At 34.6% G+C, this 14,282-nt stretch overlaps 2 protein-coding genes across 2 annotated transcripts; both read right to left on the minus strand.

The window, feature by feature from the left end:
* Positions 1 to 3,348: 3,348 nt before the first annotated feature.
* On the minus strand, positions 3,349 to 5,488 carry LOC104895904 (transcription factor SRM1-like). The gene is made up of 2 exons (XM_010682550.3): positions 5,157 to 5,488; positions 3,349 to 3,835 (listed from the first exon to the last, which is right to left on the minus strand). Exons 1-2 carry the CDS (start codon positions 5,486 to 5,488, stop codon positions 3,349 to 3,351), a joined length of 819 nt encoding a protein of 272 aa, XP_010680852.3.
* A 1,729-nt stretch (positions 5,489 to 7,217) lies between these two features.
* Positions 7,218 to 7,553, minus strand: LOC125498877 (protein RADIALIS-like 1). Its single transcript, XM_048647186.1, has one exon. It carries the CDS (start codon positions 7,551 to 7,553, stop codon positions 7,218 to 7,220), a length of 336 nt encoding a protein of 111 aa, XP_048503143.1.
* Positions 7,554 to 14,282: the final 6,729 nt, after the last annotated feature.

Raw genomic sequence — 14,282 nt, forward strand, 5'->3', positions numbered from 1 at the left:
GATGGATCATGATCCAAACTCACTAGAAATAGAAAAGTTAGGATTTGAAATGACATATTTTTAGGCTACATTTTTAATTTTTGTTTTGGGTTTCATTTATATCTACGTGGAATTGGGGAAAATTTAAATTCAAATGTTTTGGATTCCCAAACCTGTGAATTCGATCAGATGCATCACTTTAAAATGGAATGATCGTTCCCAAACAAGCCACTATATTAAATGATAGAATTTTTATGGTTGGTAACCTGAAGGACCCTACTGAACTAACACCTCTTGCATGTATAACTAGCTAGGTTTGTAGGTCAAACTCATTGGGAAAGATGTTATAGGAGTTAGTGAGGTACATTGTAATTGATGAGAGAGAAAGTTGAGTTTTTCTAGAAATAGATAGAGTGTGACTCATGTAGCTTTTTCTTTCAGGATGAAGGGTTGTTAATTAGAAAATAATACTTCCTCCGATCCGTTCTGAAATAAGCGAAACACTTCTCTCAAAAAGCTCTCACATAAAAGAGAGAAGTGTTTCACTTGCTTATTTCAGAACGGAGGAAGTATACTTATCAGATAAGGTAATAACAAAATTTAGTGCAATCTACTAGGCTTTTTAATTGTTCTCTTTTCTATTTCTTCAAAAAAAAATGTCTATGTTTTTTAATTGTTGTACTCCTTGACCATAGATGCGTTAGATGTTCAAATCTCTATCTTCTCCATTGTTTTCTCCGACATCGTTTAGTAGAAAGTGGTTTCCTTTTCTATCTTTTCAAAAAAAAATCTATCTATTTTACTTCGTTGTACTCATTGACCATTGTTTTAATTTGTTGATCTTTTGCACATCTATCGTCTTAATTTTCAACGTCAATTTTTATTTTTGCAATCTCATTTTTTCTATCGTTTTTTCTTTCTAAATTGTTATACTTGCTACTCGTATAGGTGGTCATAATTATTGTTATACTTAATTGTTCAAAAAAAATATAAAGAAGAAAGTAATAACAGAATAACATTATTGTATCACAAGTGATTTGTGTGTGTGTGCGCTCCCGTGCATGTGTACTGATTTTGATTTCTGATTTCATTAATATTCAAATCAAACACTATGTACTAGTAATCAATCTCTAACCACATATCGCCTTGGTTTGGTTTCTGATTCCAAACCCATACCACCTTGTAAACCAAAATTTCCGTGAAAGTGTTCGAATTAATGTATGTAGTACAAACGAAAAAGGCGGATACAAATTTGTATTTTGAGTTGGGTTTTGACTTTTGACCTTCGGTGGGAGGGTAGTTGGATTTTCATGAAATTTTTGCTAAACACTGCCCTAAATTTTCCTACTTACGCCCTGTATAAAAAAAAATGTATGTATTTGTGTATTCTTATACTCCCACTCTCCCACTCTCCTTCACTCTCATCACCTTCTCACTCTCTTTCACTCTCTTGACCCTCCCTCACTTCTCACACTCTCTCCACTCTCTTACTCCATCTCTCTCATCAACACACAAACATTGCAAAGATCTCATACTCCGGCAAGAAGAAAATATCCGGCGAGTATCTCCGGCGAGGAGTATTGCAGGGCGGCGAGAAGATAAATCCATCTCTGTTTTCTCTCCCTTTTTCTGATTTTTTTTTTAAAATAAGGGGGCGCCCACCAAGGACGCCCCACCACCGGTGGAGGCGTCCTTGGCAGGCGCTCCACCATATGGTGAGGCGCCTGACAAGGACGCCTCCACCGGTGGTGGGGCGTCCTTGGTGGACGCTCCTTATTTTTTTGAAATTTTTTTTTTTAAAAAAGAAGGGGAGGCGTCCACCAAAGACGCCCCACCACCGGTGGCGGCGTCCTTGGCAGGCGCCTCACCATGTGGTGGAGCGCCTGCCATGGGCGCCTCCACCTGGTGGGGCGTCCATGGTGGACGCCCCCTTAATTTTTTTTTAAAAAAAATTCACTGTAAATTGAAAAAAAAACAAAGGGGTGATGGTGGGGGTATGCGGTGGTGGTATGTCGGGGTAGGTGTTCCGACGGTGGTGGTATGTCGGGGTAGGTGTTCCGGCGGTGGTGGTTCAGTGGTGTTCCCGCGGTGGTTGTGTGGTGGCACCAATGTCTAATGGTGAGTGGAAGAAGATGGGAGAAAAGTGGAGGAAGAAGGGTAAAAAATCTGAAAAAATTAGAAAGTCAGTCAGGGGAGGAGAGAGAAAAAATACAAGTATATAAATACGGTATAAAAATACCGTATTTAGGGAGTTACTAGGAAATTCTAGGGCGGTGTATAGCAAAGCCCATTAGATACTGCAACACTATATGTGGAAATGCAAAACAGGGTCATGTCCACGGAAGTGTTTGCCTATTTAGGGACGTGTGATGTTTTTTTTAAGGAAAAATAAAGAAGTGCATTAATCAAGAGACAAAGTATCCATCAGTACATACAGATAGGGATGGACCTATATGAAGGGTCCTGGGTGGCCCAGGCCCCCCCCCAAAAAGAAAATTATGTTTTCCTCGTTTCGTCAAGCATACAGTACAAGATAAAAGAATTTCCCGCGCGTATAAAAACATGGACTGGAATTTGCTCCAGTGATTGGCGGGGAAGTGTTAAGCGTGCATGAATGATTGAGCGGGGTTCGACTCCTGTAATGAAGATTTTTGCTTAGCTTTCTTTTTTCTTTTTCCTTTTTTCTTGTTTCTTTGTTCGTTCTCTTTTTTCTGTTTTATTTAATATCCATTGTATTAGTTGTTTACAGACTAACAATTTATGTATTATTATACCCAAAGTCAGACTAATAAGTGATCCATACAATTTTAAATAAATGTAATAATTCAAATATATGCACTTTTTATATTTTGAGTCTCTGAGAGTATAAAGTCATGAAGTAAAAAAAAAAAGATGGATGGAGTTCCAATATGCAATAATGAAATAATTTTTTAATAGATGTCGTGAACGATATAAGTTTTTAGATTTGTCATTCATAAAACTCAGTTTCTCATTGTCAATACGTGACGAAAATATTGGTCGATTTCTTTATTATATACTTTACGGTCTTAGATTATTTAGTTAGGACCCTCCAAATTTATAATCCTAGATCCGCCCCTGATTTTATCATATTCAACCAATATGTTTGTGCCATGTGCTTATATATCTCTCTCTAATTTTACAATTTCACCGGAATACTCTCGAAATAAGTTATCAATAAATATGGAAAAAGTAATATTATTTGTGTGTTTATTCTATAATAATATATTAAACATTAAGGAGTATAATATTAGTATAATTTAAAGTAATTACGTTGCAAAAGGTACATGCATTCTCAATATCATTAATTAAAATATCACAGAATTATTTATTTATAAACCCTAGCTCGAGTTAATTGAGCATTGCAAAAGGCTGAAAAACCTCATCATAATCAGCACATTGATCATAGCCTATATTATTCCCCATAATCATCTGTGAGTTGTTGTTGTTGCTACTAATTAGACTTGTTGTCCCAATATTGTTATTATTATTTGTGGTGCCAACATTAGTAGTTACTTCAACAGATGAAGAATAATGTTGTTCATGAACACAGTCTTTCTTATGAGCTAAGTAATTAGGGTGATCATGTTGAGGTATGTGAGTGATGAAAGAATGGCGATTGGGATGCCTTGCAGAGGTTTCGACGATGGCGGAGTTGAGGATTCGGATATCGTGGATGCTGTAACGACGTTTGTCGAGAGGAGTACAACACTTGAGCCGTCGGAAATACTTCTGGCCATGGCTAGCAACTTGGGATGGTGTCTTAGTTTTTACATAGTACCTTGATATGTTCCTCCATTCTCCTTTCCCTAACTTGTCTAGTCCTATCAAAAATAACCTGTATAACATCCATACCATGTACAAAATGGTTACGTTCATTTTGTCTCTTAACCTAGTGATAATGTAGGTTTTTTTTGCCGTTTACATAAATGGTAATTTAGAATGTCAAATATAACAGCAATAATAATGTCAAAATCTTATACTAATAGATAAACATGTTATTTTTAGGAAAGATACGAGAACAAACATGTTATTTTTTATGATTAAAGTTAGATGGAAGATTAAATACAAAACAGAGATCGGAAAGAATAAAGATAATTATGCCAAAAGTGGCTTAGTTGAGGCACTTGGTTTGTTTAGAAATGTCTGATATTTTAGCATAATTTTTAGGTGTTATATCAGGACATATTCCAAAAATAAAACGAGTATGTATGCCTAAACAACAAGCAATATGTTAGCAAACCAGAGAAAAAAAATGGGATGAAATCAATCCGGGTAGAACTACCCAAATGGCGTACTTTTTTCTTAATTACATTCACAACACACAGTTTGACTTTGTTAGTAAAGAAATTAGAGCATTTTGAGTATAAGAAAAAAGTACATAACTAATTCAAACTGTGTGTTGTGCATGTAATTACATGAACAGTAACTTTGAATTAGTTACATACTCCACGACAGTCCACGTACGTACAAGAATTCAAATCAAAGTAGTTAGTAAAGGCTGCAAGCCCTTTTGTGTTGAAGTGCAACTTAGAGAAACAAAAGATATAAAAGAAAAGTTAGTACATACAAGCCCCATTGCATATTAGTAATGAAATTTTCAAATATACATATGCAATGAAATTTTCAAATATATATATATGGAATAAACCTTGCATGTGGCATGCATAATTTTTTTTAGCTTTTAGTAAATAAAACTATATATCCCTTTTAGATGAGAGTCTATTTAACTAGTAAAGTATTTACAATTTAATACGTATTCGATTTTTATAGTCTGCATCACTTCTGCTTCTGTGAATCTCTACGATCACAAAAAAAAAGTTGATCAAGCAACGATAAAAATACGAGCAGTTAAATTGGTTAAGCAAAAATAAGGATACATAGTATGTACTTCCTTTGTTCATTTTGTTCCTTCTATGGTTATTTTTTGTTAAAATTAGAAAACTTCTACCATATATAACAGATTCTTTTCACACATATATTTGAAAATGTTACCATGTCGGATCTTTTTAGTGATTTCATAATACTAATAGCATCAACTTTATTTAAGCTTTTAAAGATGATGTGCGCGGCATATTTTTTCAAATAAAAATGAAACAAAGAGAGTATATATATAATTCCATGATCCATAAATGAGGGTACAAAATTTATTAAGTTACCTATGCTCTTCATCAGTCCATGGTGCACCCTTACGTTTGTGATCAACTCCATCAACTCTACCACCATAGTTTGGGGAGCTAATTTCTCCCCTTTCAATCATTGCAACATCTGCAATAAGTTTTTCATAATGGCTCTTAATTTGTTCAAGAGTTTTCCATGGCAAAACAACCATGAGTTTTTCATATAAAGCAGGAGAGTTCAGATCTAACTCAGCTAAAGCATTCTCAAACAACTTGTTTTCATAACGTGTCCACTCCTGATTACTACTATTGCTATATTCACTATTATTATTTTGGACTTCCCCCAAAAAACTATGATTAGGATAATTCATATTTGGTTGATGATTTTATGTGATGTACATTTTAGCTTGCTTCTTATAATTCATTAGAAGCATATATAGTCTATATATGTATAAGACAATACAAAAATGTATAATAACAAGCATACAATTAATATAGTTTTGTCATCTAGTAAATGATGAACTTATATAAAGTAAACTTAATTAATTTATCTTCAGATTTTTTTGATTTGATATCCATTTGGGTTGTCTTGAATTATAACGTGTATGTCTCATATGAAGATTGTTACATATATGGTAGATATTGTCATATATTGATATAAATATGGTGCCTTTTACATACTGATACTACCATTATTTTGGGATTATTTGAACCAAGGTTGTTGTTTGAGTTGTTACTGTGTGCGGTAAGTTGTTTTTATTAATTGTTTTGCTTTTTTGGCAATCTTTCTAACCTTTGGTTTACATCTAAATCTAGCTTATGTGAAATTCTTTTAAAGGAGATTATTGAAATCTTTTCACTTAATTACCAGCTTTTTTTGTTTAATGCACTTTTTTTTTTTGAAATTACTTTGTTTAATGCATTTTGCCCAAGTCATTTATTTATACTTAAGATAAGTTTATGAACTTGCATTTATAAATTATTGGTCTATTTTATTAGAGTAAATATATAGGTGTTAGTTATTGTAGACAAATATATCTAACATTTTACCTCTTATGGAGAACGAATAATTGAATAGTTAGGATTCACTATAAAAAAACAAAGTATCTACTCGTGGTAGAATCCTTTCCCACATCAGTCACTAATTTATTTTAACATCTAATTAGATCGGAAAATCATTCAAATTATGAAGATAAACTCGTTGTTCTTTCTTTTCCCAAACAATAACCTTCAGTCGTTGCTAGCATAAACTATTAATGAAGGTATAAAAGTCCGTTACATTTAACCATAAACAAATCGGTTAAGATGTCAGATGTGACGAGGAAGCGAAAATGGTTTATGGCGACTATGATAGCTTGTAATTTTAAGAAAGACAAAGTACAAAAAAAAGAGAAGCAATTGCTTATTCTTGAAAATTACTATATGAGGCACTTGCTTGATACTTGAGTTTTGTCACTTTATGGCCTTGTTCAATAATGTTGAATATTATGAGTAGCGGAATTAGGTTGAACATGATGGTTACGACGTTATTAATTAGCTTCTTGTTAATTGGCATATCTACGAAGCCTTTGAAAATACTTTTGGGCATGGCTTGCAACTTGTGTGGGTGTCTTAGATACCACACAAAACCTTGAAATACTTTTCCAAGCTCCTTTTCCATACTTCTCCAAACCAATTAGGAAAGCCCTGAATTCATGGTATAAAACCACAATAAGAATAATTTTTCCACAAAAAATAGTTGAACATATTAACTTAATCATGATATTTAAAGACAAGTCAAGCATGTTAGTCATATTACAAGAAAACATCAGATGTTGGAAATGAACGGAGAAACAAAGAGGAGATAAGTATCCACAAGTAGAGTGCACGGTAATACAAATTTCATACATCCTAATATATATAATTCTTTTATAGCTCTTTATACACCATAAGAAAACATTAAGGAAACTATTATCTAAATATTAACATCATACCGATGACTAATGAAACGGCCTATATACGAGTCCTTAATTATACCACATTACACACACACACTATTTAAGGGCATAGATAATTATAGGTGTGACACAATGATTATAGGAGAAAAAGAATCCGTAATACTCACTCATGTTCCTCATCAGTCCAGGGGGTGGGACTCCTCCTTGGCACTCGATGAGGTTGTGCTTGTGGATTATAAGAGTTCAGCGAAACATGTGGGTCGTCATGAGAAACAATATGAGATGTTGTGCATCCACCATATTTTTCAAGTGTTTCATCAAAATGACCTAATTCAATCATCTCAACATCTTTCACCAAGGCATCATAATGTGTTTGGATTTGTTCAATTGTTTTTCCTGGAAGTCTTAAGGCAATCTCTTGGACCAAATTTGGGTTTTCAAGACCCAATTCTGCAAGGGTATTTTCAAATGTCTTGTTCTCGGCAAAAGTCCATTCCATCACTTCCAACTTTTTAGTGGCTCTTGTTAGTCTTGTACATGGTAAAACATAAGTGCCTTATATAGGAATTTTTCATGCATGTAGAAGAGATCAAATAAGATGATAAAAAAATTAGTGCAATCTATTAGGCTTTGGTTCCTTTAATGGAATATTACATGAAATGAGTCAAGTTCATTGTTATATATAAACAAAATCAGGTAGATACAAGGATTGTCATAAAGAATCCCAATTCCCACATGATTGCAACAATTGTTGCATTTTTCAATTTACCATATTTTTCAAGTGTTTCATCAAAATAACCTAATTCAATCATCTCAACATCTTTCACCAAGGCATCGTAATGTGTTTGGATTTGTTCAATTGTTTTTCCTAGAAGTCTTAAGACAATCTTTTGGACCAAATTCGGGTTTTCAAGACCCAATTTTGCAAGGGTATTTTCAAATGCCTTGTTCTCGGCAAAAATCCATTCCATCACTTCCAAATTTTTTGTGGCTATTGTTAGTCTTGTACATGATAAAACATAAGTGCCTTATATAGGAATTTTTCATGCATGTAGAAGAGATCAAATAAGGTGATAAAAAAAATTTAGTGCAATCTACTAGGCTTTGGTTCCTTTAATGGAATATTACATGAAATGAGTCAAGTTCATTGTTATATATAAACAAAATCAGTTAGATACAAGGATTATCATGACGAATCCCAATTCCCACATGATTGCAACAATTGCTGCATTTTTCAATTTACCATATTTTTCAAGTGTTTCATCAAAATGACCTAATTCAATCATCTCAACATCTTTCACCAAGGCATCATAATGTGTTTGGATTTGTTCAATTATTTTTCCTGTAAGTCTTAAGGCAATCTCTTGGACCAAATTCGGGTTTTCAAGACCCAATTCTGCAATGGTATTTTCAAATGCCTTATTCTCGGCAAAAGTCCATTCCATCACTTCCAACTTTTTTGTGGCTATTGTTAGTCTTGTACATGGTAAAACATAAGTGCCTTATATAGGAATTTTTCGTGCATGTAGAAGAGATAAGTAAGGTGATAAAAAAAAATTAGTGCAATCTACTAGGCTTTGGTTCCTTTAATGGAATATTACATGAAATGAGTCAAGTTCATTGTTATATATATAAACAAAATCAGGTAGACACAAGGATTATCATAACGAATCCCAATTCCCACATGATTGCAACAATTGCTGCATTTATCAATTTACTACGAGATAAGTTTTGTAAAGATCAACAATTTAGATTTACCGTAATTATTTTTTGACAAAATCGTGATAACAAAACAATAATAATATACTCTTAATGTCACCTTTAGTGGAGGATATGAACACATTTAAGAAAAAGTTAAATCATTTGAACTTACCTCTTTTACTTCATTTTGTTAGGTTTATGGTGCCTAATGAGGAAGAAATGTGGCAGCATATGCTGTTTTGGTATCCAAAAATTCAAAGCCTGTGAGAAGATTACAGATGCAAAGAAATGGCGCGAGATATTGAGCAGATGAGTTTTGTGAAACCTTGGTGAGATGGGAGGCTCTTGATAAAAAGATGGTGTAAAAAGGATGCTTCTTAGTGTGGAATGTGTGGATTGAGAGATATAGATGGGTCTTAGAAACAAGTCTCAACCATTAGTTGTCATTGCTCAAAGAGCATGGAGACAAAGCAAAGAGTTCGCTATGTATACCACACGTATCTACGGTGGTGCGAAGCAAGCCCAGGTAGCAAGCACTCCTCGATGGTGTGCGCCCCCCTTGGTGTGATTAAAGTGAATGCTGATGTGTGTGTTGGAGATGATGGGTGGATTGTTCTCAATATTGTTCACATGGGAAGGTTTGTTTTTCTGCAATTAGAAGGTCTCGAGCTTGGTGGCCTCCGGAGATTGCAAAATGCAGCAAAACGATTCATTTGGTTGTGCGGTTGGCTAAGCTCATGGTTTGCGGGACGTTTTGGTGGAGTCGGACTCACAAGTTGTCACCAGAAGATCAACAAAGGCAGTTCTTTTGTTTTTCAAGACCTAGATCTCATTCTAGAAGATGTGCTTGCTTTAAGTAATGAGTTTAATTCCATTAGTTTCATTCATGTTAAAAGGGATGGGAATGTTGTTGCCTATAACCTTGCTAGAGTTGTGCCTTTTGCAGTTGAACAATGTTGGGAGAATCATGTCCCCCAAGATGTGGCTCTGTATCATAAAATGGTTAGCAAGATTATGACGTATATTGTGGCTCCACATTAATTACTCATATTATATGGTTATGCATGGGACGACCGAACGGGTCACGAGTCTTAATAATTAATCTTAATAAGAGCATGAGTTATTGTATCAATTCTTTACATCATACTCTTGTTTTTTTATAAGGGGAAGACCCTATATCTGGTCCTCAAAATAGGACCAATCTAAAATTTTCTTAGGGATGTTGGAAGAAAACAAAATGTCATAAAAGAAGAACTAATAAAAGAAAGAGGTCGCCTCGTGAGCTTTATGAGTCATAAAATCTTACCATAATAACTCATATTTCTAACTACTTTGATTGGTTGGATTCTATTTAACATATTCGACAATACCAAAATAAAAATTCACCCTAATTAAAATTCATATTACAAATATAACATTAAACATTAGGTACAATAACAAAATACAACTTTTTTTTTATCATTTCCCAAGTTTAAAACAATTCAAAGTTCAACTATAAACGATCAGTCGGGTCCAGTTTGACCGACTTTCATTGAGCTACTCCAGTTCGCTTGTTTATGGATTTCGAACAATAGACTCTTTGTTAAAACCTAAGGGCCCCTTTGGCTATATTGTCAGTTTTTTAAGTTTTTGGTTTTATGAATTTGTTAAGAGAAACACAACTAGGACATCCTACTAGAGAGAAAAAAAAATCAAATTAGAAGAAAGAAAATCAATACAGTAAAGAGGAAGCCTCATGTCCCGATGAGCCATAAAATTTGCCGCTTGATTTGCTTCCTGACAACAATGAGCAATATAAACCTCCTGAAACTCTTGAATGATTCCTACCGAGTCCAAAATCAACGAGCTAATCTCCCACGAAACCTTCCACGAATCCCAAAGAGAGTTAATAACCATCATATTATCCCCTTCAATAGCAAGGGAGGAAATACCAAGAAACTGCTGAGAAACCCTCAACCCTTCACGAAGGCCCCAAGCCTCAGCTTTTATAATCGAACACGAAGAAGAACGAGCCATAGCAGCCGCAAGACACAACACACCCAAATGTCTCGGATTGTGAACCAAAAGACGCTTCCAACTTCGAACCATCAAAATTAAGCTTAAACCATGACTCCGGAAGGGAGATTAAGCAATACTAGCCGGAACAGAACCCGACTTATCACCCTTGGCCGGGCCCACTCCCCAATCATCAGCAACCTCCGACGAGCACTCCCAATCTTTCAAAAAAATTTGAGATTGAGAAAGCGAGGCGTTCCGAGGAAGAAACATCCTCCTGAAAAATAACTTATTACGCCGGAACCAGATAAACCACCACGTTATGGAAACTTTGATCAATTCACCATTAGAGCACACACTTCTAAACCTGAGAAGATTATCCACAAAGCTACTCAAATACGGACCTGGGAGGATAGAAACCCACCCTAATTTCAAGCGAAGCACACCAACAACATCTATAGAGAAAAGACACTTTAAGAATAGATGATTCGAATCTTTCAAGAGATGATTACAAAAACAACACTCTTGAGGAAGAATAACATGGCTTTTCTCAAGCCTAGCTTTAGTAGCAAGACCATCAAGACACACCTTCTATAAAAAAAATCAATTTTTGGAGGAAGGGCCAGCTTCCAAATCCAAATAAATGACTTTGGTGAGGGTCAAACACCAACCCTTGAAGCAATGACACCCCAGACTTAATCGAATATCTACCATCAACAATTAACCCCCACACTAGTTTATCGTGTGAAGCAATAGACGAAATAAAAATGCTCAAAATAGTCTCACAAATACTCTCTGGAACAAGTTGGGGAAGTAAATTTCTTTTCCATTGATGACAATCATCAATAACATTGCAGACAAAAAAATCTTTCGAGTTAGCAGCCGGAGAACAAATAGAAAGATAGGGTAGGCAAAGACCCAATTATCATTCCAGAACAAAACTCTATTACCTAAATTCACTAATCCAATGCAACCCTTTCCTAAACACACCCCTCAAGGCCATCAACTTTTTCCATTTTCACAATCAATTAGAGGAAGGGACATAATAAAAAAAGGGAAGTCCTCCTTAAATACTTCTTGACTACAAGATCGACCCACAAATTCGAAGAATTGTTAACAATCCTCCAAAGTAGTTTCATCTGAAGCACTATATCATTAACACTAGCCTTATGATATCCCAACATACCGTACTTTTTAGGCAGACAAATTCTATCCATCCTATCAAATTAGAAGAGCCTGCTTCCAGACTTTTGTTCCAGAAGAAATTCCTATAACTTTTATCTGACTCACCATGGATTGAGGCGGGGAGCAGAAAACTCTGCATTTGAAAGTTGGCTTTAGTGGCCAAATTAGCATGTATTAAAACAGACCTACCAACTTGAGACAAGGAATTAGCTTTTCATTTTGGGAGTTGAGAGTTAATAGACTGGACAACTTTTTGAAAGGTGTTTTTCGGGACCCTAGAATATATAATTGGACATCCTAAATAGTTACCAAGAGAAAATGAGCTAGACATTTGTATGATGGAGCTAAAATTTGCCACCATCTCCTCCGAAATATTCTTAGTGCATTGAAACGAAGACTTGTGAAAATTCACCAGTTGACCATACATTAAGCAGTACTTGTCCAATATATCTTTTATTATATCACACAAATTCGATGTAAGCTTTTGCAAATAACATTGTATCGTCAGCAAATGTCAGAAAAGGAATCCTATATCCCGACCTACCAATTTTCAGTCCCAAAAGATTCTCCCTCGACACAGCGTGGGCATAAATTTCCCTAGCTAAAAGTTCAGCACATAAGATAAAAATGTAAGGGGATAAAGGGTCCCCCTGTCTAATTTCCCTAAAAGGAAAAAATCTATCTCCCGAAATACCATTAACTAAAACCGAAAAAGAGACCGAAGAGATACAAACTTTAATCCAAATAATCCACTTTTTATCAAAGCCTAATTAATCCAACATCACAAGGATAAAATCCCATTCTAACTGATCATACGCCTTTTCCATATGATATAAGGTAGGGGTGTTCATAAATATCCGATCCGACCGATCCGAAAATAGGATTTTGATCCAAACTTTTTTTATATTTTGGATCGAATACATATCGGAAATTTTCATTTTCAGATTTTGTCAGATATGCGATCCGAATTATATGAAAAATATCCTTTTTCAAAACTGAATATCCGAATTATCCGGTTTGAAACTTAATTTATGAGCTTTTCCTTTGAAAATTTCAATTTTTCTGATATTTGATTCGAAATTTCTTATATCCAATTTTTTCAGATCAGATTTTTTCTAATTCGAAATGAACACCCCTAATATAAGGAGTATTAATAATCTTTATTTATCATACTTATACTAAACATTACAATTTCGATAAATGGAAACTACTTTTTATGTTTTCCATACTTTTGTTTTTTTTTTGGTTTTTAAAAAAACTGAAAACTAGAAATAGAAAGCGAATAAACCCTATAATTTACATGTTTATTTCTTGAATCTTTGTTTAAACTTGAGTTTAACGAGTTAATCAATGGATCAATTTTATGTTGTATCAACTTTTGGCAGATCTAATTGTAAGCTAATTGGTAGCAATATTGCTAAGGACTTTTTTTTGTCAAAACCTAACTTATAAAACATGAAATTTGTGAGAAACCATCTTATATAATTTTTTTGAGAAAACAAACCTTAAACAAAAATTTTCTTGCGAGAACAGATCTTATGCCCTTATTCCGATCATTAATCCAAGGTTGCGGGCCTTGCGGCATTGACCATGTCATGGATTTTGTTGGATTTAAAAAGTCAATTGTCTTGCACATGACATAGTGAATACCATAAGCCCGGAATCTTGGATTAATGATCAAAAGAAGCATAAAGTTTTATTCTTGCAAAAAAAAAAATTATTATATTTAAGGTTTGTTTTCGCAAAAAAAATTAAGTAAGGTGGTTTATCAAAAATCTATACAAATATATTAAAAGGCGTGCGTGACATTGTATACACGCCACTTGACACGTCTGTTACTCCACTAGAAATGTCTAATGTGGACACAAGTCATGTCAATTAACAAAAGTAAGATTAGCTTGCAACAAGAGTTGAGAATGTCTTAAACATGACGCTTCGAAAAACTAACCACAGGTTTGGGCGCTTAAAATAGGTGTATGTACATATGGTTGGGCGCCTAAAATAGGCGCATAACCACTTTTTTGGCATTTTTAATTTTCAATTTTCGGAAAATCTGTATGTATTGTGAACGGAAAGGTTGCCGGAGAAGTGGCGGTGTGATGAAGTCATTCAACCTCTTTCAATATGTGATGAGAGAGAGTGACCGGAAAAGTGATCGAAAAAGTTGTGGAAAAGTTGCCGGAAAAATCTTTGGATGATGAGATGGTGTGAGGAAGTATGAGAGTGGGAGAGTGAAAGAGAGTGAGGATGTATGAGAGTGGGATAGTGAAAGAAAATGAGGAAATGTACGAGTATAAGTACATAATAAATATAAATACAGACGTTCGTAGGAAAAACCAGGGCGACA

Source organism: Beta vulgaris, chromosome 6, assembly GCF_026745355.1.
Source record: "Beta vulgaris subsp. vulgaris cultivar EL10 chromosome 6, EL10.2, whole genome shotgun sequence".
In the NCBI taxonomy this organism is placed as follows: Eukaryota; Viridiplantae; Streptophyta; class Magnoliopsida; order Caryophyllales; family Amaranthaceae; genus Beta; species Beta vulgaris.

Bases quoted from the DNA above. Each gene is read 5' to 3' on its own strand.
- LOC125498877 (XM_048647186.1), bottom strand. From the start codon at position 7,553: ATGGAATGGACTTTTGCCGAGAACAAGACATTTGAAAATACCCTTGCA.
- LOC104895904 (XM_010682550.3), bottom strand. From the start codon at position 5,488: ATGAATTATCCTAATCATAGTTTTTTGGGGGAAGTCCAAAATAATAAT. The intron at 3,836-5,156 runs GTAACTTAATAA...GATGTTATACAG, and splicing joins TGGACTGATGAAGAGCATAG to GTTATTTTTGATAGGACTAG.